General features: G+C 42.0%; 1 protein-coding gene across 10 annotated transcripts in view; it reads left to right on the forward strand.

Moving 5' to 3' along the window:
* The window catches only part of LOC116066759 (collagen alpha-1(XVIII) chain-like), a 78,988-nt gene that overhangs the window by 31,822 nt on the left and 21,565 nt on the right, over nucleotides 1-25,601 (forward strand). For 6 of the 10 annotated variants that reach the window (XM_035998424.1, XM_035998421.1, XM_035998423.1 and 3 more), the window contains exons 2-17: nucleotides 8,193-8,725; nucleotides 12,908-12,988; nucleotides 13,073-13,132; nucleotides 13,797-13,872; nucleotides 16,020-16,079; nucleotides 17,833-17,978; nucleotides 18,069-18,086; nucleotides 18,710-18,916; nucleotides 22,605-22,631; nucleotides 22,758-22,820; nucleotides 23,337-23,420; nucleotides 23,507-23,557; nucleotides 24,049-24,180; nucleotides 24,342-24,395; nucleotides 25,184-25,228; nucleotides 25,360-25,422. In XM_035998424.1, the coding sequence (XP_035854317.1) occupies nucleotides 8,193-8,725; nucleotides 12,908-12,988; nucleotides 13,073-13,132; nucleotides 13,797-13,872; nucleotides 16,020-16,079; nucleotides 17,833-17,978; nucleotides 18,069-18,086; nucleotides 18,710-18,916; nucleotides 22,605-22,631; nucleotides 22,758-22,820; nucleotides 23,337-23,420; nucleotides 23,507-23,557; nucleotides 24,049-24,180; nucleotides 24,342-24,395; nucleotides 25,184-25,228; nucleotides 25,360-25,422 (1,700 nt within the window). The remainder of the gene's footprint in view (nucleotides 1-8,192; nucleotides 8,726-12,907; nucleotides 12,989-13,072; nucleotides 13,133-13,796; nucleotides 13,873-16,019; nucleotides 16,080-17,832; nucleotides 17,979-18,068; nucleotides 18,087-18,709; nucleotides 18,917-22,604; nucleotides 22,632-22,757; nucleotides 22,821-23,336; nucleotides 23,421-23,506; nucleotides 23,558-24,048; nucleotides 24,181-24,341; nucleotides 24,396-25,183; nucleotides 25,229-25,359; nucleotides 25,423-25,601) is intronic. The other 4 variants (XM_035998422.1, XM_035998418.1, XM_035998419.1 and 1 more) reach the window with 2 other exon arrangements.

A 25,601-nucleotide genomic window follows, 5' to 3' on the forward strand; every position in this document is an offset into this window, starting at 1 on the left:
GGTAGACACTCCATATTCATGCGCCATCTTGAAATACGTTAGCCGGTAAGGGACATACAGGACATACTGCTCCGCCTTTCGCGTTTTCGCTGTCACATGATAAAGTCACAGGTGCTGCTAATGCTGCTAACGGGTATCGTAGCTTCCCGGCCCCCGGCAAGTTTGAAGAAGGAAACGTGGAGGGACCACACGTATTCAAAATCCAAATTTCAGGAACAGGAGTCTCCTTTTTAAAAAAAAAGGAGATTGAAAAGAGCAAGAGAGCGGCTTTTTGAAGCTTGAAGGCTACCGTAGCTGTAATACGTACTTTGAACTGCGTGGCGCGACAGAGTTGATTGCGATATATGATCTCAACGCTAGATGGGAGAAATTCCCACACATTGGACCTTGCGCCTGAGCGTCGCCCGGATGTTCTTACTGCTTTCTCTCATCAAAGTCACTTTTGTACACTAATTAGACATGTACATGTCCATGTACATGTATGAAAAATCAAACGTAGATTCTGAGATGTGTGTACATTCATTCTTTTTTGCACTTCGGGGGGTAGGATCGCTCAGGAAAAGCACCACGAAAAGACAGGAAACTGCGTCAGACCGGATGTGTCCGGAACGGTGTCCCTAACATGGAACATCCGGACATCCGAACAGACATGACGAGGGGGGTGTCATTCTCCTCATCTAACTCTCAGCAAAAAAAACCAGTACATGCTTGACTGATATCGGGCTGATATCTGGACATGATGGTGGAGACTTCACAGCTGACGAGTCCTGATGAATTTAGATTAAATGCAGCTTTATTCAAAATTGAACAAGTTTCTCTCCAAGAGAGGGGGCTTCACACATTCCAGTCTATCTATTTCTGTGAGACAGTGTTTTACCTCCAAACTAATCCTTATATGGAAGATACTTCTAATAGATTCACACATTCCAGGCTCCAGTTTCCTGTGTGTGAAGGTTGTCCTCAAACTAACAAGACCTTAGATAAGATGTGAAATACATTTGAAACATGTATGCCGAAATATCCAACCTATCATTGTCCCTTACTAAAGACGAGAAATCATGGTTACCATTTAGATGTTTCTTTCGATTCCCCCCGACCAATTATAACTTTTTAATCCTGTGTTTAGAAAAAAAAAAAAGAAATGTAAAGAATAAAGTGTTAAAAAGCCCCCCAAAAACAGGAAAGCATGCACACATTCCATCAGCTGCTTATAGTTGATGGTATATTTCATTTCTCCACACTGCCCAAACATCCATTCTTTACACAGCAACAACATTTCATTTGGACTGCAGCCAAGAAACCAGACGATTTCACATCTTAAGAACATGCTGGATGAGAACAAAAAAAAACCAACACCACCACCCGTGTGATGTCATCTGAACTCCTCACTGATCCCCGCCCCCCCCCGTCAGTCAGGATTAATTTGCTCTGAGTTTATTTAAACATGGATTAAAGTCTGACTGTGGAACAGAGGGAAGCCGTAGATGTCACAGCTGCGTCGCCTCCGTTTTGAAGCGTTGACTGACGCCACATGGCTGTTCGGATGTGTGAAGTCCAGTTGGTTTTCGGTCTCGAGAGGTTAAACTACAGCTTGGGGGGGGGGGGGGGGGGTTAAATGGTTGAACCCGCTGGTTTAACTGGCATGTTTTGGTGTCAGAAAGAGACACTCAGGACTTCACATTTCTCTTTCTTAACTTGTTTTAAGTAGGGCTGGGTACCAAGTAGGGCTGCACAATTAATTGCAATTTTATCAAAATCGCAATATGCACTAGTGCAATATCCAAATCGCAGAGGGGCGGGATGGCGCAATATTTGTTAAAGGCAAAATATATATACAGAGAGAGCGACTCGGCAGTCCGCTAATGCCAGGATCACACTGCACAAATTCAGCCCCATTTTGACCCGACAGACACGTCGCAGACAAACGTTCAAAGTCGTGCCCGACTTGGGGTCATTTGTTTTTAATTTATTACAGTAAATATATTACATATTGGAACTTTTAACTACAAATAATCAGTACCGGCCCTGAAAAAACAGCATCAGTCAATCCCTAAACTAATTTCTATCTATAAACAACATTGCTTTTGTTGCCTTAACCTAACCCAGCTCTGGATTTGAGCTTTGGTCTCAAAGTCCCATCCGTCCCAAAAACATCAAACCAGTTACCTACAATCTGAGTCATCGCTTCCTTTGATCAATGAAAAGTGTTTTGGGTCCAATTAAAAGAGATTCCAAGGGATGCATAATCTGGATTCCGAAGGTATTTTTTGTGCCTCTTTTCTTAATGTTTCTTATCCTGGTCAGCTGGTTTTCGTGCCCCTTGAGAGGCACTTTAAGGCCCTGACACACCGACCCGACGGCCGAAAAAAGGCAGAAAAGGCAGTCGGACTGATCATTCGGCTCCTGTCGGTCCAAAAAGTGCCTCGGAACACACTGAAGCGACGCCGACTTGAGCGTACGTTCTGTGCGTGCGCGAGACGTAATACGTCTTCATAACAGCAGGCGGCGCTAATCTGTATTTTTTGCCCCAAAAAAACGCGGACGCGGGTCTGTCTGCTCCCGGATTTCATAATGGCGGCTCGTTCGAAATACGATCTCGATTCAACATGTCAAATCGGCCAAAATGAACGCGACGGCTCCTACGACTGGCGGCGGCACGGAACACACCGAGCAGACTCGAGTCACCGACCTCGACAGACTGTCCGACGGCCGATTATCGGGTCGGTGCATCAGGGCCTTTACACTCCTTAACTTCTGGAGGAATCCCACCAGTCCCCCAATGACATTTCAGGCTGTTTTTAACTGGCATGTTGTGTCCGCGCAGGCTTTTGGGACTGATTCAGTCTGTGCGCATCCTATCAAGGTCCCTAATGATCCACTTTCCCATGGACATCTGACAAGCATTTCCTTCCTCTGCCTCCATCTGTCTGTCCGTCTGAGTCTCTCTCCGCCGGCAGTGTTTTTTTTTTTCTTCTTTCTTCACACGGTAAAACAGGCATTGGGTTTCACCGGGGGGTTAAATGTTGGAAAATACAGACGTGGCACTTGAAGTAATCCCGCTGTAACAGAATACATGAGGTCATGTTTTATTTGCCCATGCCTTCTTCAGGGCCGTGAAACGTCGCTGTGTGTCGTTGGGCCATACAGTTGTATGGTCGTGTTAGCATGAGGTCAACAGGGTCAACATGATCGTTACATGCCAGCTTCCATCTGTGCTTTGGACAACAGCCAAGTAAAAAAATAAACATCTGATCACTGACTTGAAGTAAACGGTTCATGGTCTGTGTTGGTAGAGTAGTCATATTCATTAGCAGTAGGGGGGAGGAGGATTAATGGGGGGATTGGTTTGTGTCCTGTTAATCATCTTGCTTGTTTTGCATTTGGTTCACATGAAAAAAAAACAGAAATAAGCTCAGAGCCGGAGACTTGAGATTGCAACTGTGATAGAGAAATTAAAAAAAGGGAGTGTGTGAGTGGGTACTGTATGAAAGAATAGCTTGCAGACATACTGTGGTTGTTGTTCAGTGGGAGAGCTGCGGTTTTACTGGATGGCTTCCAGATGTGAATGTGTACAGCGTGCACAAAGTCAAACAGGGTCTCGTATAAAATATGTCGGAAACAAATTCACATGCTGGTGCAGAAGAGAAAGGTTCCCTATTGTCATTTTATCATTTAAAAAAAAAAATAATAATTCTACGAGGCCTTTAACAATGATTACATAATTGTCTAATTGTCAATCTTTTTCCATAATAATTCCACGGTTTTTTTGTTTAACCGAATTAACCGCTAACAGTAGCTAAGGTCTTTGGGCGTGTGACTGGTAGTCGTCGATGTTGTTTAGATGTGCCAAATTGTAATTATATGAGTGATTATTGTATATTTTTATTATTATATAAATTGTTAGTTATTGGTACTTGACCCTAAACACGTTCATAGCAACAGAAATAACAAGGGGGGGGTGGGGAGGGGTACAGTTAGAATATAATAAAGAGGCCTTGTTTACTTCCTAGGCTGTGTATTTGTGTTACTACATTATCTGGCTCACATGACAGAGATATATAACCAAAAGATGTATCCTAGGATTCATTCATAACTTTAATTTGTTTAAAAAAGTAACACATAAATACATCTTTTCAAATTTGACTGAAAGAGACAATTATATTGTTAACCTCAATTAATTGCGCGGCAACAATGTTGAATTGTTACAGCTCTGAATTCCACACACCCAATTTGAGCCGCCTGATTGGTGCGACAGCTGCAGCAGCTGTGTCACTGTGGGATTAACCAATAGCAGGTGCCCTCGGTGGGAAGTGGACCACCCGGCGCGCTCCGATTGGATTGTGTACTTCTACTCCGCTACATTTCAGAGAGAAATATTGTACTTTTTACTCCACTACATTCATCTGTTACAGCTTTAGTTACTAGTTACTTTACACATTAAGATTCCTGCACACAAAACACATGTGGTTTATAAAATCTGATGTTTTATTCTAAAGTAAACTAGCCAACAATATAACGGCTACAAGTCCAGCCATAGGGGGGGATGGGGGGGGGGTTACAACCCCCCCGATAATTAATGAAAACAGGGCTTTTTCCGAAGGTTTTGTTCCTTTTCATCGTTTATTGTTGCTTTTTTCAGAGTTTTTGTCACATTTATTGATTTTTTTTTTTGGACAAACAAGCGGTATTAACACTTTTTTTGACGCTTTGGACCCTTTTTTTGATGATTTTAGCGCTCTATGTAACGCTTTTGAAGCATTTTTGGACGCTTTCAATGCTTCGTTTCCACTTTCTAAAATGGGAGGATTTTTCAGCATCGAGTACTTTTAACTTTTAATACTTTAACTACATTTTCCTGATGATACTTACAGACTTTTACTTCAGTAACATTGTCAATGCAGGACTTTCACTTGTAACAGAGTATTTTTTACAGTGTGGTATGAGTAAGAGGTGTTGAAATTAATCAAATTATCGATGCATCGAATCGTGGACACAGACGATGCTGCATCGACAATCGGCCAGGCCATAATCGATTATTTCTGTTTACAATTTAACGTAGGCCTGATAACCTTCCTGTTTACATATTCTGGTATGTTTTGCACATTCAGGAAGGGCCATGTGCTCAGTGCTGTAGTTTTATGTATCCAATGTATTTAGTATTAGAGCTCTGCAGAATGTTTTGTTTTTGAAGCTTGAAAAGCTATGAATTAAATATCCTATATGGCTTTTATAGAAAAATGTATTTGACGCATCGAGATGCATCGAGATATCGAATCGCTGACCTGATAATCGTAATTGAATCGGGAGATCAGTGAAGATTCACACCTCTAGTATGAGTACTTTTACTGCAGTAAAGGATCTGAATACTTCTTCCCCCGCTGCATACTAGACTGGTCCAATAATGAAAGGGTGCACAGCCGTTATGGATCTTTTCATTTTGCAGGAATCTCCCAGTTAAACTCAAGCGGGGGTCATTGTCAAAGTTACAGTTTCCCCTTTTATTTTTCTCTGACTGAACACTTAAGATGTATTTAATACTTTCACATCATTAATAAACCTTGGGGGCCCCCCCCCCCCCCCCCCGTGACCTCCAACCTCTGTGACTTTAAATGCAAGCGTTTGGTACATTCTGGCTTCTACAAGTCTTCTGTGGTGAATGTGCGCTGACAGGCCGCCCCCACGAGATCACTAAGTGGAAGTGTCCTCAGAGACACAACCTTTTTCCTCCCTTGTGATTCTGATTTATGAGAATATAATCTGTTGGGCGATTTTGAATCTATGGGAACTACAACATCAGCAGTTTCTTCCATCCCCCCCCCCCCCCCCAGTCTTACAGAACCTGTCGAAAATAGAAACTTAGGAGCTGGAATCCAGCGATAGTTAGGTCATTGTTGGTTTTGTTTAGATATGCCTTATTGTAATTATATTAGTGATTATTGGTCGGACTATATACTGTTATTATTTCAATTGTTTAAATTAGTTGTTGGAACACACACACACACACACAGACACACATACAGACACACACACACACACACACACACACAGAGACAGAGACACACACACAGACACACAGATACAGACAGACAGACACACATGCACAATACAGACACACACACACACACACATAGACACACAGACAGACAGATAGACACGCACAACACAGACACACACACACAACCCTATAAACCAAAGGTGTAACTTTGGGTTCAACATTGGGGGGGGTTGAGATCTCTAGCTATCTGGGGAGAGGTCCCGGGACATGTCTGCTTGTATTGAGAAAAGCAACAAAGACATAGACATTTTTTTAGAAAAGAAAACTTGAAAAATATGAGACAAAAACCTCGGAAAAATTGTCAACGTCAAAAGGCGACAAATGTCAGAAAAATCTGGAAAAAAACCCTCAAAAAAGGCAACAAAAACTCCGAAAGAAGACACAAAAACGCGGGGAAAAACCCCCCAGAAAGGCTACAAAGACATTGAAAAATTGTCCAAAAAAAACCCCCTCAAAAAAGACACTTAATTGTACAGCAAACATTTGGACTTGTTCAGCTTTATTTCTAAGAAAGCAGATTGATTTCAGCCAGTGTTCAGCCATCCGACAGGCCCGGCGGTCATTGCCCCGTGGTCTGCAGTTTGACCCAGAGGCTCAGCGTGGTTTAGTGTCTGATGTTCCAGAGCCACTCGGGCCGGTCAGTCCAGTCGCTGACTTATTTACAGCACTCTCCTAACTTGTTGTTCTTCCTGCAGTGAAAAACCTTTTGCGTTTTACCAAGTTTTAACACACCCTAACCCAATGGTTCTCAAACTTTTTTCTAAGGCTGCAACTAACGATTATTTTCATAGTCGATTAATCTGTCGATTATTTTCTCGATTAATCGATTAGTTGTTTGATCTATAAAAATGTCAAAACATGGTGAAAAATGTGGATCGGTGTTTCCCAAAGCCTAAGATGACGTCCTCAAATGTCTTGTTCTGTCCAAAACTCAAAGATATTCAGTTTACTGTCACAAAGGAGAGAAGAAACTAGAAGATATTCACATTTAACAAGCTGGAATCAGAGAAATCGTATTTTTTTTTAATAAAAAAATGACTCAAACGATTAATCGATTATCAAAATAGTTGGCGATTAATTTAATAGTTGACAACTAATCGATTCATCATTGCACCTCTACTTTTTTCAATAATATACCCCATTTGTATTGTGTTTTTAAGCCAAGTACCCCCTGACCAGCGATAGATTTACCAAACAGCAGCCACGTAACTGTGTACTGATGAAAAAAGGCAACAAATTTGGGAGAAATGAGCCAACATTGGCCGCCCAGATGATATTATTTACTGCCGATGGCATGTAGCTATTACAGTTAGCAGTGGACACTGACAGAATTTGGCAGCACCACAGTAACTTAAAAAAAAAGACTGGAGCAGATGACCAATCCCATGTCCCATAGACGGCCGGCTAAGTGTTACGTGACACTAGCACTTAGCTCACGGGAATTTCTCTGAAATACATTCACATCATTACTTGAAGCTTTGGCCACGTTTGACAAAATCCAACATAATAACATTGTAGATATGACAAGACATATGGAAAAGCATAATAGGTCCACTTTAGATCAAAAATAAAAGCTTGATTTAAGCTATTTAATTAGCTTGATCTAATTTCTGGTTTGCGGTGCATGTGTGAAAGCGGCTTTGACCGTTAGCCTTCTGGCTACTTTGTTATCCAAGAGTTATTTCCAAACGGGGCCCCTCATCCAGACACTCCAGCACCATAGCACTTTTTTTTTATATATATACATGGTGATTGACCTAATTTATGACATCATACCTAATTTTTGAGTTAAAAAGGAGCAGAAATGATGAATGATTTTGACAAATTTTTAAGATCAGAGCATGTTGAGTGGATCACAGACTGCTTTATGTCAAAGTTTTGAAGTTTTGAAACCATTTAAAAACATTTTTTTCAATTGCTATAAAATTGAATAAATGGAAGTAATCGTTAATTTGACCTGCGAAGAATGTTGTATCTATACAACGTACATGCATGCATCCATGTTATTTTTGGGCAATATGGTTGAAAGAAACCCATATTTCTGAAATAGAAAAATTATAAAAACGGGTCAAATTTGACCCGAGGACATTACAAGGGTTAACTGACTCTGAATGTCCTGTTCCTCCCTTTCCTGCAGGCATCTCTTTGCTCCAGCTAGTCGGAGACCCGCCGCCGGATGAGATCGGCCGGAGCTACGGGCCGGGCGGCGAAACGGCCTACGTCTTCACCCGCGCGGCGGTGTCGGGCCAGCCGGCCCTGGCCCACGTCCCCAACCCTTTCCACCGCCACTTCTCTCTCCTCTTCCACATCAAGCCTTCCACTCCCGCCGCCGCCGTCCTCTTCTCCATCACAGATGGGCCCCAGAGGCTCATGTACATCGGCGTCAAGCTCAGCGCGGTGCGGTCCGGCCGCCAGGCGGTGCAGTTCTTCTACACCGAGCCCGACTCGGAGGCTTCGTACCTGGCGGCCAGCTTCCAGGTGCCGAGCCTGGTGGACACCTGGAGTCGCTTCTCGCTCGCCATCTTCGAGGAGCAGGTGACGTTCTACCTGGGCTGCGACTCGGAGCCGCAGGTGGTGAAGTTTGAGCGTTCGCCGGATCCCATGGAGCTTGACGCGGGCGCCGGGATCTTTGTGGGTCAAGCAGGAGGAGCCGACACCGACAAGTTCCAGGTAATGTTAGAATAACACCAAATGTGGTGTTAAACCTGTAAACGGACCACTGGTGGAAGAAGTAATCAGATCCTTTACTTCAGTAAAAGTACTAATACCACACTGTAAAAAAAATACTCTGTTACAAGTAAATGTCCTGCATTGAAAATATTACTTAAAGTGCTCATATTATGCTCATTTTCAGGTTCATAATTGTATTTTGAGGTTGTACCAGAATAGGTTTACATGGTTTAATTTTCAAAAACCACCATATGTTTGTTGTACTGCACATTGCTGCAGCTCCTCTTTTCACCCTTTGTGTTGAGCTCTCTGAGCTACAGAGTGAGACATCTCACTTCTGTTCCATCTTTGTTGGGAGTCGCACATGCTCAGTAGCTAGGTAAGGACTACTAGCCAGTCAGAAGCAGAGTATGAGGGCGTGCCCTGACAGTACCTAGGTAAGGACTACTAACCAGTCAGAAGCAGAGTATGAGGGAGTGCCATGCTAGCAGCTAGGCGAGCATTATAACGTGTGTTCCAAAGTGACCACGTTTGTCTCTGAAGTAAAGGCTGGACTACAATAGAGCTGTTTGGAGCAGTTTGTGAACAGTGTTTTCTGTTGGAGATGGTTAAGTCCCTTTGGGGGGGGGGACTTTGGGCTTTTTCACTTTGTAAACCTATAACATGCACAAAAAAGATATATAACACAATAAAGGAAAGGGAAAAAGCCAAAAAGCATAATATGAGCACTTTAAGTACAGTACTGTAGAACTGACACTATTGACGTTTTTTTGTCTTCTAAATTTGGACAAAAGAAGGCTGCACTTTTCATCTGCATTTGGAGAAGTTATCATTAAACTTTAAATACAGACTTTAGAGGTGCAGGTTTGAAACATATTTGACTATGAATATGATGAAGAAAAATATCCTTGTATATAAAAATATTCTTTTACTGACATACAAACAGACACTAGAGTACATTATATAACTGAAGCATTGTCTTTAATGAGTAAAAGTACATGTCTGCTGTGTAACTGGTGAACAAAATAATCACTTTTACAGACTATAACATCTGTGTTTTAGAGATGCACCTATTTGACACACTAGCATTTGGAAGATGAGTCCATTTCTTTTTTCTGGCTATAAACTCTGGGGTACCAGCAGAGGAAATGCTCAAGTGCTGAAGAGATGTTTGCTCATCACATTTCTGTCAGAAATGAATGAAAAACTGCTCCAAATGTCACCCACGGGACGTGGAAAAGTCAAGAGTAATTTACTGTGTGCTAACAGAGCAGGTGTGTGTGTGTGTGTGTGTGTGTGTGTGTGTGTGTGTGTGTGTGTGTGTGTGTGTGTGTGTGTGTGTGTGTGTGTGTGTGTGTGTGTTCTTGTTTAACTATATTCGTGGGGTCCAAAGACCGGGAGTCCAGTATACTTGTGGGGTCCGGACAGCTTTGTGGGGCCAAAATGCTGGACCCCACAAGTTTAAAGGGCTGTTTGAGGGTTAAGACTTGGTTGTAGGATTAGGGTTAGAATTAGGTTATGGTTAGGGTGAGGGTAAGGGTTAAGGTTAGGCATTTAGTTGTGATGGTTAAGGTTAGGGTAAGGGGCTAGGGGCTAGGGAATGCATTATGTCAATGACGGGTCCCCACAAAGATAGTGCCATGCACTGTGTGTGTGTGTGTGTGTGTGTGTGTGTGTGTGTGTGTGTGTGTGCGTGCACACGTGCGCATGTGTCTGTGTGTGTGTCTCTCTCTCTATGTCAGTGTCTGTGTGTGTGTGTGTGTGTGTGTCTCTCTCTATGTCAGTGTGTGTGTGTGTGTGTGTGTGTGTGTGTGTGTGTGTGGTTGTTTGACCTCTTTGTTGGGTCTGATCCCTCTTTAAAGGGTATCTACCATTTTTAACAATAACAATCTGTAATGTAACCCTACAGACCTATGGGGCAAATGTGCATTGTCAGTTTGGTCCACTAAAAGTGCTTTATTTCTTGCTGACAGGCTCAGATTATTATTCTAAGTGTCTGTCAACATTATGGAAAGGATCCCTACAGAGATAGACCTTTTTAAAACCTCTTTAAGACCTTTCTGTTTAACCAGAAACAGCTCTGAGGTCGCTAGCGCTAAACCCACCAGACTCCATTTAAAAAAACAATACTTTTAGTGTGTATAGAGCCAACATATTTTCACAGGTAAATCGGTAAACTATGATTTTATTTCTGCAGCGATCTTGCTTAATACTGGACTAATGCCAAAGATTGTTCCCATCAGTCACTTAGACACAAAAACATAGGAAAATCCAGGTTGAAAAAAATGGTAGTTATTAATATCTCCCTGTGGTACCTCACAGCATAATTGTGTATTTTGTTTTTGTATTTATTATAAGGATTCCCATTAGCTGACGCCTAGAAGACCAGCTAGTCTTCCTGGGGTCCAAAACAACATTTAATCAGACAATTTTAAAACATTTCATGACATATACAGAAAAGAAATAAAAGAAAAGAAAATGAATACAACAATATCTGCTTACAGAACTAAATAACAAAAAAGACATAAATAAATTAAAAAAAATTAAAATTAAATAAAAACAATAGCAAACCAAGCAACTATTTTAACCACACAATAAGATAAAAAAAAAAAGAAAAATTATATTTTAAAGAAAATAAAAATAAAATAAGAATCTTTTTTAAATGTACCTTTCCTGTGATAAAACAAATGTTACTTGGGATATTATTCCACAAAGAACTTGCTGAAAGTTTTGTTCAGGTTATTGGATTTTGGTAAAGGTGAAATCATCTGCCCCCTACTGGCTCCTGTTGTTAAATAAGTGTGGATATCTGAACTGTAAGTTATGTTATGAAAAATAAATGATGGTGTCTGAGTCTGAATAACAGAGTGCAACAAAGTAAGCACATTGGCTAATAGTCTTTTTTCAACACTCAACCATTTAAGACGCTGGTGCATTTTAACAACATTGGACCTAGAATTGCATTAGTTAACACATTAAGATTCCTGCACACAAAACACATGTAGTTTATAAAATCTGATGTTTTATTCTAAAGTAAACTAGCCAACAATATAACGGCTACAAGTCCAGCTGAGATGATTAGACCATTAAACACACAACTGGTTGGATCCTTTACACTTTCTGAAATGTTTTAATACTTTAACTACATTTTCCTGATGATACTTACAGACTTTTACTGAAGTAACATTTTCAACACAGGACTTTTACTTGTAACAGAGTATTTTTACAATGTGGTGTTAGTACTTTTACTGAAGTAAAGGATCTGAATACTTCTTCCACCGCTGGTGATTGCAAACAATGAGTCAGGGTGAAATATTAGCATTCAGTATGTATTAGGGGTGCATGATATATTTCGAGTATCGTTATCGCGATATCATGTTGCGCAATATTGTATCGAAAGTGTTGCGATAGGTATGCAATATTTAGTTTATTTTGTGGAGCGCCGCGTCCCGTCCGTTGGCTGTGTGGCTCAGTTGTGTTTGATTTCGAGCTTGAAACGCTATGATTATCCTGTGTCATTGGCCAGTTACCGTGGTTACCGCGCCACTCGCACGTTAGTGCACGAGGCCACTACGTGACAAACCCTATGGAGCGTACCATATGTGTGCATATTTCGACAGAGTGACAGTGTGAGTGAAGAAACAGAGACAACAAAACGGAACGAATCAGAGAAGAGAAAGAAAAGTTGTGTCCTGTTCTCTTTATTTATATACTGTCCAATCAGTAGAACGTGTCCTGTCCTGTAGACATGGTCCTTATTTATATATTTTATACTGTCCAACCAGTAGAACATGTCCTGTCCTGTAGACATGGTCTTTATTTATATATTTTATACTGTCCAACCAGTAGAACATGTCCTGTTCTGTAGACATGGTCCTTATTTATATATTTTATACTGTCCAACCAGTAGAACATGTCCTGTCCTGTAGACATGGTCTTTATTTATTTATTCATGTTGGACCAGTCCAATATGACCGTCAGTTGAAATAAGCCTTGTGTTGTAAGAAAACTTGTTTAATTAGTTATGAATCTATTTTGATGCGTTTTCCCGTAACTTTTGTAATTTTACATACGTTTAAAAATATCTCAATTAATATAGATATCGCAATATTCATAATCGATATTGCAATATCACATTTTGTCAATATCGTGCAACCCTAGTATGTGTGTGTGTGTTTTCAGGGTGAGATTGCAGATCTGAGAGTGGTGGGGAACCCTCGGGCGGCCGAGCATTTGTGTGACGACGAGGACGACTCTGACGCTGTGAGTATTCTGGTTTTTTTTTCAATATTTCAGTCAAAGTGTCTGAAATGTTTTTTGTGTGAAAAAAATCTCTCCGTCTCGCAGGCGTCTGGTGACTTTGGCAGCGGCGACGGCGACAGGAGACAAACGGGACACACTGTGAAGGTTGGTCTTTTCATTTTTGCACCGCCAAACTACATGTAGTAGTAAACATTCAGTAGACAAATAGTAATATAGACACATACTGTACAATAGAGACAACAATATACATATAGGCACATATCAGCATAAAAGCAAAAATACAAATATACAAATAAGACATACCATCAAGACAAGTACACATGGAGTGGGATGTAAAGTGCAAAAAGTAATAGTGCAAAGTAGTGTGCAAGATGCATATTGGAATGATAGGTATGTAATGTGTAGAGAAGTGGGTCAGTGGCCAAAGTGAGGATGACCCCACTTATCAGCAGGTCAGATAAGTGGGGTCATCCTCACTTTGGCCACTCACCCACTTATATAATAATAATAGTTACATGAATAAAGATATATTTGCATGCAAAAAAGGCACAAATTGTTGCAAAAAAACCCACCAGAATGCAGGAAATGAAGTGTTTGATGCTTTACATTCCCCCACTTATCTAGGTGGAGATCTCAACCGAGCTGTCAGGACTTCCTGTACGGTTGTGACGTCACAACTAGACTATATATTGGTAGAAAGGGCCGCTACAGTGCCGTTACGGTATTAAAGTGTGGGAATGTATGCTGACAGTGGCAGGGATGGTGGTTGGCTGCAGATAGTTTCAAACTGTCGCATTCTGTTTTGCAGACCACAGCTGCCCCCCCCCGGCCGGTACCTGAACCCCCTCTGATATCCTCAACCGGAACCAGACTCAAAGAAACAGGTAAAGGCTCCTCAGCGGCGCCGTCAGTGGAGCAGGGCTGTCAACGAATATTCTAAACTCAAATATCGGAACGGTAGAAAGAAACAGGACATTTGAATATTCCAATATTATGAGAGAGAGAAAACACGGTACTACCACGGCTATCTGCCGCTCGCGATCATTCGTGCATACACATACACACACATATATACACACACACACACACACACACACACACACATACACGCACACACACACACACACACACACACACACACACACACACATATACACAAACACACACACATATATACACACACATGCATACACATATACACATGCACACACACACACACACACATATACACATGCACACATACACGCACAAACACAAATACACATGCGCACACACACACACACGCATACACATACACATATACACATGTGCACATACACGCACACGCAAATACACATGCACACACACACACACACACACACACACACACATATACACACACACGCACGCAAACACATACACATATACACATGCACACACACATATACACATGCACACATACACGCACAAATACACATGCGCACACACGCATACACATACACATACACATGTGCACGCACACGCAAATACACATGCACACACACACACATATACACACACATGCACGCATGCACACACACACACACACACATGCATACACATGCACACATACACGCACAAATACACATATATATATATATATATATATATATACACACACACATATATATGCACACGTGCATACACACACACATATACACACACACGCACGCACACACATACACATATACACATGCACACACACATATACACATGCACACATACACGCACAAATACACATGCGCACACACGCATACACATACACATACACATGTGCACGCACACGCAAATACACATGCACACACACACACACACATATACACACACACACACATATACATGCACACGCACACACACACACACACACACACACACACACACACACACACACACACACACACATATATATATATATATATATACGCACACACATATATATGCACACGTGCATACACATATACATATTTTTTTCTTTTCCTGCTTTCACCTACCAGTGTTTGTGTTTCATCTGTCAGTTAAATCAAACCGAATAATAATCAAAACTAGACTTAATACATAACCCCAGATTATTGATCAAAGACAAGAACAAAACAGCAGCGCAGAAAAGAATACACCATCATAAGAAAGATAAAAAAGACAATACAACTTCCAAACTTTCTGAATTGAAGAATTGATGAATAACATTTGATAAATTAGGATAATACCGATACAAAAGAAAGTACAATTAAGTAAAGCAAGTACAAGTAGAACTTTGCCAGTTTAAAACCAGATTTTCAAAATTGTCTAAAAGGCCCAAGTGAGATGTTTTTGAGAACGTTCTGTGTCAGGGACACGACAGTTAAAGCAACATGCTGGTGAGCTCTGAAACTCTTTAGCTCCCTCTGGTGGATAGTTACAGAAGTAAAGCTCATCTGGTTTTGCATTAGATTCGATTAGATAGACTTTATTAATCCCAAATTGGGAGATTTCACTGCTAAAGCAGCAAAATACAAGACACACAGCGCACATACAGAAGAAATAATAAATAGGATAGAATATAAGAACTGCTATTCAGAAATAAAGATAAAAAAAAATACAAATGGAAAGAATGTAAAAAAACAGATATACAAGTGGCAAATAAAAATGTACAACCCACTAAAATAGTATTTATAAAGATATAAGTACACTCAGTGATGAAGTATTAGATGAAGGGGCAGGAATGGTTTCTTTGAACTGTCACTTGAGTATTAAATAAGTGGCTCGCAAGGAAAAAAGAAATTCACTTTTGGCTTAAAAATATATTTGAAAATCCTTTTCTGTCACTAAGTAACTTGTAACTAAAGCTGTAACAGATGAATGTAGTGAAGTAAAAAGTACAATATTTCTCTCTGAAATGTAGCGGAGTAGAAGTAGAAAGTGGCATGAAAAGAAAAAGACTCAAGTAAAGTACAAGTACCTCAACATTTGGACTGAAGGACAGTACTGGAGTACATGTACTCAGTTACATTCCACCGCTGGTTTGTGTTGCCTGTAGACGTCGGGTTTCGGCAGCCGTCGGTGGACAGCAGCCGGCCCGGATCGCCGGGCCCAAGAGGTGGGTCGCCGGGGGCAACAGGTCGCGCCCGGCAGAAAGGACAGATTAGGATTATGTCCTAATCAACATGTGGCCATCCTATCACAGGATAGAATGAGCGCTGTGTCTCTCCGGCTGTCATGTGATAAACCGGGGGCGGTGAGCATGTTGGTGGAGGTCGGTCGACATCTTATGAACCCGCTCAAATTCCCCGACAAAAGATTTTAATTTTATTAACCCTCCTGTTGTCCTCGGGTCAAATTTGACCTATTTTTCAAAAAGTTTCTATATCACAAATTTGGGTTTCTTTCAACCAAATTGTCACAAAAAAGTGGTTCCATACAACGGTCTTCACAAGTAAAATAATTGATCAGTTCACTACTTTCATTGAATTTGGATGTTTTCTTCAATTTTATAGCATTCACATTTTTTTTTTTTATAAAAGAAAAAAACAAAAATGTCAAATAAAACGCATAAGAAATCGACAAAAACATCAAAAGTGACTAAAGTGTCGAAAAAGACACAGAAAAAAAAGTTTAAAATTTTGACCAAGAAAAACCAAAAAGTTGCATGGTCAACGGGAAGACAACACAAGGGTTAAGAATTAAATTAAAGCCAATTTCAATCAACCAATAATCAGGTATACTGAAACATGTATATCAGTTTTATCAGTGGGGTGGTGAGTGCATGAGCATAGGACTGGCAATCTGGCCAATCCCAGAAGGGCCGATGAACTCTTGGGCCGATTTGGGCGGCCCAAATCGCTGGCGTTTCACACGAGTTTGACAAAAAATATGCAAGACTGTACGGCTGCAGCCTGGAGCCACCCGTCTGGTTCCGTTGGGCTTCTGCTTTTGCTTTTTTCTTCTGCAATATGTATGTAAGATGTTGCCATGGTAGTTTATTTGAAGGTTTTATGAATTGTATGTATTATTTAATTATGAAAGCCTGTAAGTGCGCCTCATGCTGCTATAATCTCATGTGAGGCTGGTTTTGCAATTATAAAGCAAATAACCTTGTCTGAAATTAGGCCGAATTTTTTTCCTAGTCCGCCCCCTGCTCTGGCGTTTCCCCCTCTCATTCCCCCTGCTGTGGCGTTTCCCCCTCTCATTCCCCCTGCTGTGGCGTTTCCCCCTCTCATTCCCCCTGCTGTGGCGTTTCCCCCCCTTGTTCCCCCCTGCTCTGGCGTTTCCCCCTCTCATTCCCCCTGCTGTGGCGTTTCCCCCTCTCATTCTCCCTGCTCTGACGTTTCCCCCTCTCATTCCCCCTGCTGTGGCGTTTCCCCCTCTCATTCTCCCTGCTCTGACGTTTCCCCCTCTCGTTCCCCCTGCTCTGGTGTTTCCCCCTCCTCCTTAGAAATCCTTTCCATAATGTTGTCAGACACTTAGAATATTAATCTGAGCCTGTCAGTGACCAAACAAGCACTTTTGTAAACGTAAACTGAAGGTACACAATTGCCCAATTAACTTACATTGCAGCTTGTTTTCGCTGACTGCCAACTGCAGCGATGTCGCATAATCCTGGACCAATGTCAAAGATTGTTGTTCCCATCAGTCACTTAGACAGAAAAACATAGAAAAATAGGGTTGAAAAAAAGCGAAGTTACCCTTTAAGTGCATAACATGTGGGGTCAGGGGTCAGTATGTGTACTCTTGCTTTTGTTTTGAGCATGCATTTGCAAGTGGAGCTGATTACCGTCCTCTGCATGATGTATCGACGCTGGGCTCCAAAATCAAGTTCTTCCTTATTTATTTATATGTGACGCGTCCTTCAGGTCCCGGTGGCGCTAAAGGGGAGAAGGGCGACAAAGGAGCGAAAGGCTCAGCGGGGGACACGGGCCCCGCAGGGCCGAAGGGAGACTCAGGCTCCAGTGCCGCTTCCTCCGGTTCGTCCTCTCAGGGCGGAGAACGCGGACAGAAGGTAGAAACATCCCTTTGTGTATCGTATCGTGTCATCAGCTGCATACAATACTTATACATTACATATTGGTCTTTTCTTTCTTTATTTCAGGGAGAAAAAGGTGCAAAGGTACGTTAACCTTGTTCACACTGCAGGAGAATTTATTCTTTTAGATTTTTCTACGTTGCTTTCACACCTACCTCGTTTGGTCCAGTTTTATCCAAATAGAGAATATGGGTGCGCGCTCTACCAACTGCGCGTCCCGGGCGCCCATGTTTGATGCTTTTTGACGGATTTTTCAGCATTTTTTCGACACTTTTTCATTTTTCTTTTCTTTTTTGGGCATTTCCCTCTTTAATCATTGGGACAGCTTAGATATGAAAGGGGAGAGAGAGGGGGAAGACATCCAGGAAATCTCCCCAGGTCGGATTCGAACCCTGGGCCTCTGCATTGAGAAATAGACCTCTACATGTGGGCGCGCGCTCTACCAACTGAGCTACCCAGGCGCCCCCGTTTGATGCTTTTTGGCTGTTTTTCTTTCCTGCCATTTGATGTTTTTTTTCTGCATTTTTTTCAGCGTTCTCTTCGACGCTAATGAAGTTGTTTTAATGCTTTTTTTGACAGGTTTTTTTCTACGCAATTTGACATTTTTTTGACTTTTTTTTGCCACTTTTTTCATTTTGACAATTATGTGATCATTACAGGCATTACAGGCCTATCTGAAGATCTCTTCTCCATTTCCTCCTCACCAGGGTAGTTCTGGCTTCGGATACTCCGGCAATAAAGGAGAACGTGGGGCCCCGGGGCCTCCGGGGCTCCCCGGTCCCCCCGGTCCTGCAGCGGAGGTGGTTAGACTCGGGGATGGCTCTGTGGTGCAGCAGGTGTCTGGACCCCCCGGACCGCCGGGACCACCGGGGTCAGACGGGGCCCCAGGACCTGCAGGAACCGATGGAGAACCTGTGAGTACAGAGAGTATTTTTCATTAGAAGGATAAACCCCTGGAGATGAATCCTCTAATTTTTCGAGGGGGTCCTTAAGACAAATATACAGAAAATACACACACACATACACACACAGCACCAGTGGTGGAATATAACTAACCTAATACATAGGTTGATGCAAACGTTGACATTAGCTTCAGCTTAGTCTCGCATTGCCAGACCTTCCTCCACAGTGCTGCCAAGGAAGGTCTGACTAGTCCACACAGCATTCCTGGATGGGAGAGAAAAACGTGCTCTGGTTTGTTGGCATTTCTTTAAACCAATCACAATCGTCTTGGGCGGTGCTAAGCGCCGGACAGAGCCACGGTGCCTGTGCAAAATAGCCTCAGGAAGGAACTTGTCTATGAAGGTAAATATGGTGCAAAAAGGGAGAGCTTGTAGAATACAATGTGAGAACTTGCAGAACAAAAAATCTGAACTTGTATGTTAAAATTTGCACTTGTAAAAATTTAATTTGCACTTGTAAAAATAAAATTTGCACTTGTAAAAAATATTCACACACATGTGATCTGAATTTGAAGTCAGACAAAGAAAAAAAAACATGAGAGCTTGTAAAAAAAATCTGAACTTGTAAGTTGAAATTTGCACTTGTAGAAAATGTTCACACACCTGTATTCTGAATGTGAAGTTACAGAAAAAATATTCACAAATGTGTAGATTGATATTTACATGAACACAATGACAGCTGCAAACTTATAATGCAACATTTACTCGTATACTTTTTTTTTTACTCTGGTTCATTTTCCATCACAACCACAACTCAGTGATTACAACCTCTGGAATCTGTCACTGCAACTTCACATATGTGCTCTCTCACATCACAAAGTGGCCAATCTGCACCTCGACTTTCACAACACTCTTGACGATACATTTGGTGCAAAACTAATTTGTACCTGTGGACTTAGGCTGTGGAGCTCTGAGCTAACAGAACGGGTAAAGCAGGGTTTCTATCGCCAGATGAGGGACAACTCTGTCTGGCTTATTTATGTAGCATGGAAACTTGGTGGAATAGCATGCTAGCGTTAGCTAACTAGCAGCCAGCCCGCTTCTAAATAAATACCTTTTAATTGTCTAAACATTTTTAACAGTCAAACTAAAACACTGGCGGTGAGCTCCACGGCCTGCAGCCGCAGACGGACCGTCATCAGTGGGTAACAGGTGCCAAGTTTCGCATCCCTGCCGAGAATTGCATGCAATGATTTTATAAGGCAAAGTACTGTTTAAAAACTAGGCAAAAGTAAATCTCTTTGTCATGTTCATCAATAATGATTAGGATTTTAGAAGGTTTAGAGACATCAATGTTTTATCAGACTCTGTAGTAGCATTTCCTTGCTACCTAGATGCAATTTTCGGCAGCAATGAATTCTGTAGAAATGATTGTTTCTGCCCAAGCGGGTGCAATTCTTAGCAGGGATGCACAACATCAGCAAAGCAAGCTCTGGTAATGGCCGGGGGATGGGCCGCTGCTACCGGATGTGGGGCTCTCCGTGTCCCGCTGGAGCTCCGACTGCAGGTCGAGGTCGGCAGCGAAGCTTTCTGGCAAAAGCAGTGTTGCTACGCTGGTCGATCCCCACTGATGACGGTCCGTCTGCGGCTGCAGGCCCTGGAGCTCACCGCCAGTGTTTTAGTTTGACTGTTAAAAATGTTTAGACAATTAAAAGGTATTTATTTAGAAGCGGGCTGGCTGCTAGTTAGCTAACGCTAGCATGCTATTCCACCAAGTTTCCATGCTACATAAATAAGCCAGACAGAGTTGTCCCTCATCTAATTCAATTTCAATTCAATTTTATTTATAGTATCAAATCATAACAAGAGTTATCTCGAGACACTTTACAGATAGAGTAGGTCTAGACCAAACTCTGTAGTTTACGAAGCCCCAACTATTACAGTGGTTGCCTCAAGAGCAAGCATTAGCAGTAGCTATTGCGACAGTGGCGAGGAAAAACTCCCTTTTTTGTTAGGAAGAAACCTCGGACAGACCCAGACTCTTGGTAGGCGGTGTCTGACGGCACCGGTTGGGGGAGTGGTGAATGGTGGCAATAATAGTCATAATAAAGATAGTGAAACAGTGATCATCTGGCGATAGAAACCCTGATTTTCCCATAGACTGTATATAAGAAGGCTTTTCCCGTTCTGTTAGCTCAGAGCTCCACAGCCTAAGTCCACAGGTACAAATTAGTTTTGCACCAAATGTATCGTCAAGAGTGTTGTGAAAGTCGAGGTGCAGATTGGCCACTTTGTGATGTGAGAGAGCACATATGTGAAGTTGCAGTGACAGATTCCAGAGGTTGTAATCACTGAGTTGTGGTTGTGATGGAAAATGAACCAGAGTAAAAAAAAAAGTATACGAGTAAATGTTGCATTATAAGTTTGCAGCTGTCATTGTGTTCATGTAAATATCAATCTACACATTTGTGAATATTTTTTCTGTAACTTCACATTCAGAATACAGGTGTGTGAACATTTTCTACAAGTGCAAATTTCAACTTACAAGTTCAGATTTTTTTTACAAGCTCTCATGTTTTTTTTCTTTGTATGACTTCAAATTCAGATCACACGTGTGTGAATATTTTTTACAAGTGCAAATTTTATTTTTACAAGTGCAAATAAAATTTTTACAAGTGCAAATTTTAACATACAAGTTCAGATTTTTTGTTCTGCAAGTTCTCACATTGTATTCTACAAGCTCTCCCTTTTTGCACCATATTTACCTTCATACTTGTCTTGGTGGAACATGTGTACGTTCAAAAGTAGTTTTAGTCGTGCGAGAGAAAGCTCCGACTGGACAGATAGTCTAGCTAGCTGTCTGGATTTACCCTGCAGAGATCTGAGGAGCAGTTAACCATAGTCCTCAGAAATCCACCAGAGTTTAGAACGCCAACACAAAAGAAAGAGGAAGGGGACGGACATCCAGCAGAAAAGAGGGACATCTGGCCGAAAATGAGGGACATTTGGCGGAATTTCTGGCGGCACCGGAGCAATCCCGGAAGTGAAATGTCATGGATATAGACTAATTTGAGTACAGCCTGTTTAACATTGGGATATCTGTTGGGCAGATAGTCCTGTGAAATTCCGCAAGATATTCCAATGTTAAACAGGCTGTACTCAAATTAGTCTATATCCATGACATTTCACTTCCGGGATTGCTCCGGTGCCGCCAGAAATTCCGCCAAATGTCCCTCATTTTCAGCCAGATGTCCCTCTTTTCAGTCTGGACACTGTTTTCACAACTCTGTGGTTCCTTCTCTCAACAGATTTTAGTCTGTCATCCTCAGACAGTTCAATCATCTCCAAATGGGACGCTGCCTCATTTGTCACTAAAGGGGCTTTCAAACGGTCTGATTGAGCAGTGAAAGGGTTAATTAGGAAGGTGATCTGTGGCCGTTTTTTCCCCCTCTCAAGTTGCAGGATCTGTCCTCAAAAACTCTGCTGCGTTATTTGTTATTTTAACATTATTGGCAAATTTATTGGCATTCCACTGCGTTTTGACTTACCTGAGATATGTTTCACTGATAGCACAGCCCCCCAGCCACACAGTAAGAGTCTCACAGCAGCAGGCAAAGAGCCGCATGCGGCTCATGAGCCACAGGTTTCGCCACTCCTGTTCTATATGAATGTCACTCACTGGTTGCTCTTTATCTTTCAGGGCGATCCAGGAGAGGATGGAAAAGCTGTAAGCATCTTTGTTTGTATTGAAGACAATGGGAGGTTTCTGTAAAAACATAATAAGGTCATAGGCGTTTCTAGATCATTTCATAAAAAAATCATTTTGTTTTCTTTTTTTGCTCCCGTTTCCCAGGGTCCCGCTGGGCCACGAGGGTTACCAGGAAACACAGGATCTGCTGGAGCTAAGGGCCAAAAGGTTGGAGTGGAATAAAGATGGATGGATTATGTTGTGTCTTGCAGGGCAGGCACAACATATCGTTTTTGTTTTGTGTGTGTAATTGTCATCTCGATATCAGCTGGCGCTATAAACACATCGGGAGAGGCTGCGACATATCACGAAAGACATTCCGAGATTTCTGTGTTTAGTTCAAAGAAAATATCAGCAGAAAACGGCACTTTAAAATGTAAATGTTCTTTCTTTTAGCGGTGCCTTTTTGTTTTATGATAATACAGAGGCGTGGTTTACTTCATAGAGACAGAGCGCTTTTAAGCGCTTTTAAGTCCTTTTAAGCCGTTTAAAGGCCTAAACGGCAAAAAAATAATCATAAAAAAAAAACCTGATTTGTTTGAAAAATAAATTCATGAATAAATATTTTTATAAGTTTGACTAGAAGAGACAATGTTATTGTTAATCGCAATTATTTCGGACACAGTTAATTGCACAGCAGATTGTGGGATTGTTACCGCTCTAATAACGTGTGAATGTTTGCAGGGGGAGGTTGGAGAGGGTCAACCCGGACCCAGAGGCCCCCCGGGCCTACCAGGACCGCCCGGACCGGGCACCGGGGACCGGCCCGTACGTCCACACACTTCAGACTCGCTTCTCTTTCAGTTTCAGTTATTGTCTCAATTTTTCATGTGTTTTTATTATGTGTTGATTAGACGTTCTTTGACATGGAGGGCTCGGGATTCCCAGACCTGGACAAAATCCAGGTACGTATAATGATCATTTAAATTATATTAATAAGAGATGGTCTACTTCTACTCCGCTACATTTCAGAGAGAAATATTGTACTTTTTACTCCACTACATTCATCTGTTACAGCTTTAGTTACTAGTTACTTTACACATTAAGTTTCTGCACACAAAACACATGTAGTTTATAAAACCTGATGTTTTATTATAAATGAAACTAGCCAACAATATAAATGATTAGCCAATTAATCACTTTGTAGATTGACCGAACTGTTTGGATGTCCAATGAATGCCTCTAAAACCCCAAATATACACGTCTTAATCAGAAAATGCTAAATTCTGAAGATCCAGATGATATATGTTGTTTACATGTCTTGTATCAAATTCCGAATATTGTCATATTCGGAATAATCGTGAAATATTGGTGTGCATGTAAACATACTCAATGACTTAAAGCGCGTTTTGGTCTTTTTTTACACAACGTAATGACTTTGTGGTTTGTTACCCAGGGTGCCCGTGGTCCTCCGGGTCCCCCAGGCCCCCCTGGCCCCCCTGGGGTCTCAGTGGCTCTGGGACCCGACGGTCCCGTAGCGTTCGGACCCCCTGGACCACCAGGACAGGACGGAGCCCCCGGTCTGCCGGTGAGTAGTATGACACCGTTTTCATCGTAGGACGTAGAGTGGAAAAACGTTGAGTCTTTCAGTCGATTAGATGATTGTCAGGAAATGAATCGGTGTTACAAAAAAACAGTGACACGTTCTTAAACACTGATTGATTGTGCCTATCCTGTCTGCCGTTTCAGGGCCCCCCCGGTCCTCCCGGTAAACCGGGTCAACCCGGACTCAGAGGAGAGAAGGTGAGAATGCACAGACTGATGCGAGATTGCTGAATATTTCTCACAAGTTCCAGATAAAAACGGGCAGTTTCCTTTTGTTTTCCATCCCGATCCATCTAGAGGCCCTGACACACCAACCCGATTATCGGCCATCAGTCAGTCTGGCGAGGTCGGTGACTCGAGTCTGTTCGGTGTGTTCCGTGCCGTCGTCGGTAGGAGGAGCCGTCGGCCTTCATTTGGGCCGATTTGACTTGTTGAATCGGCCAGCGGGCAGTCGGACTCAGTGACCAATCTGATTGGTGGAGTGCTAACCCGGAAATGACTAGCAGGATGAGCGTGACGAACGCCTCTCAAAATCTGACGAAAATCTTTTAAACTGACCGTTGTCAATTTGAAATGAAGACCGATTCAGCAACTGCACGGCCTATTTCTCTCTTAAAATGTTTTCAGAAACAGGTTTCGGTGAACTATTTTCCTAAAATACGAGATCGTATTCCAAACGAGCCGCCATTATGCTCCGGCTTTGAAATTCAGGAGAAGCCAGACCCACGTGACGCGTTCGTCCAATCAGCTGCCGGTTTTCATTATTTGGGGCGACAATACAGATTAGCGCCACCTGCAAGCTTAGGTGCTGCCAAAAACGGCTCGGCTGCTGCCCCTATTTTTTTTTTATTTATTGAAAAACATTTTCTTGAGGAAAGACCCTTAACCCCCTGGGCGAAATATGCGCACCTAGGTCTTCGATGAACCCAAGGAAGACTCTGAAAGTGTTACCACATTTTCTCTTTGAATGTCTTTCCCCTCTCTAGGGTGACTCTGGTGATCTTGGTCTTCCAGGTGCAGCTGGAGAAAAGGTGAGTTAAGTCAGATTTCTTTTTCTGTGTCTTTTTCTTTAAAAACTAAGTGAACTGAAATGAAAATGAGGACATTTGTGGCGGGTGCATCCACATAGATTCTCTCCTCCCTGTTTGTCGCCTTCCTCTAGCGAAACTCGCAAGACTCCAACTTTTTCACGGGCCTGTTTTCTTACTTTGCTCCATCCTCTACGGTGTGTAATGGGTCGCAGGTACTCCGGAGGGGTGTGGGAGCTCTCTGCTTCGGGGATTTCCTTCCTCTTTCCCAAACGTTTTCTATCAGTTTCCATCTCTTTGTTTGTAACCAGCTGTGAATGATTCCACTTTCTGAAACCACATCCTCCAAGCTGTATTTCCTAAACCTTTCACTGAC

The sequence above is a fragment of the Sander lucioperca genome, chromosome 24 (genome assembly GCF_008315115.2).
Source record: "Sander lucioperca isolate FBNREF2018 chromosome 24, SLUC_FBN_1.2, whole genome shotgun sequence".
Classification (NCBI taxonomy): Eukaryota; Metazoa; Chordata; class Actinopteri; order Perciformes; family Percidae; genus Sander; species Sander lucioperca.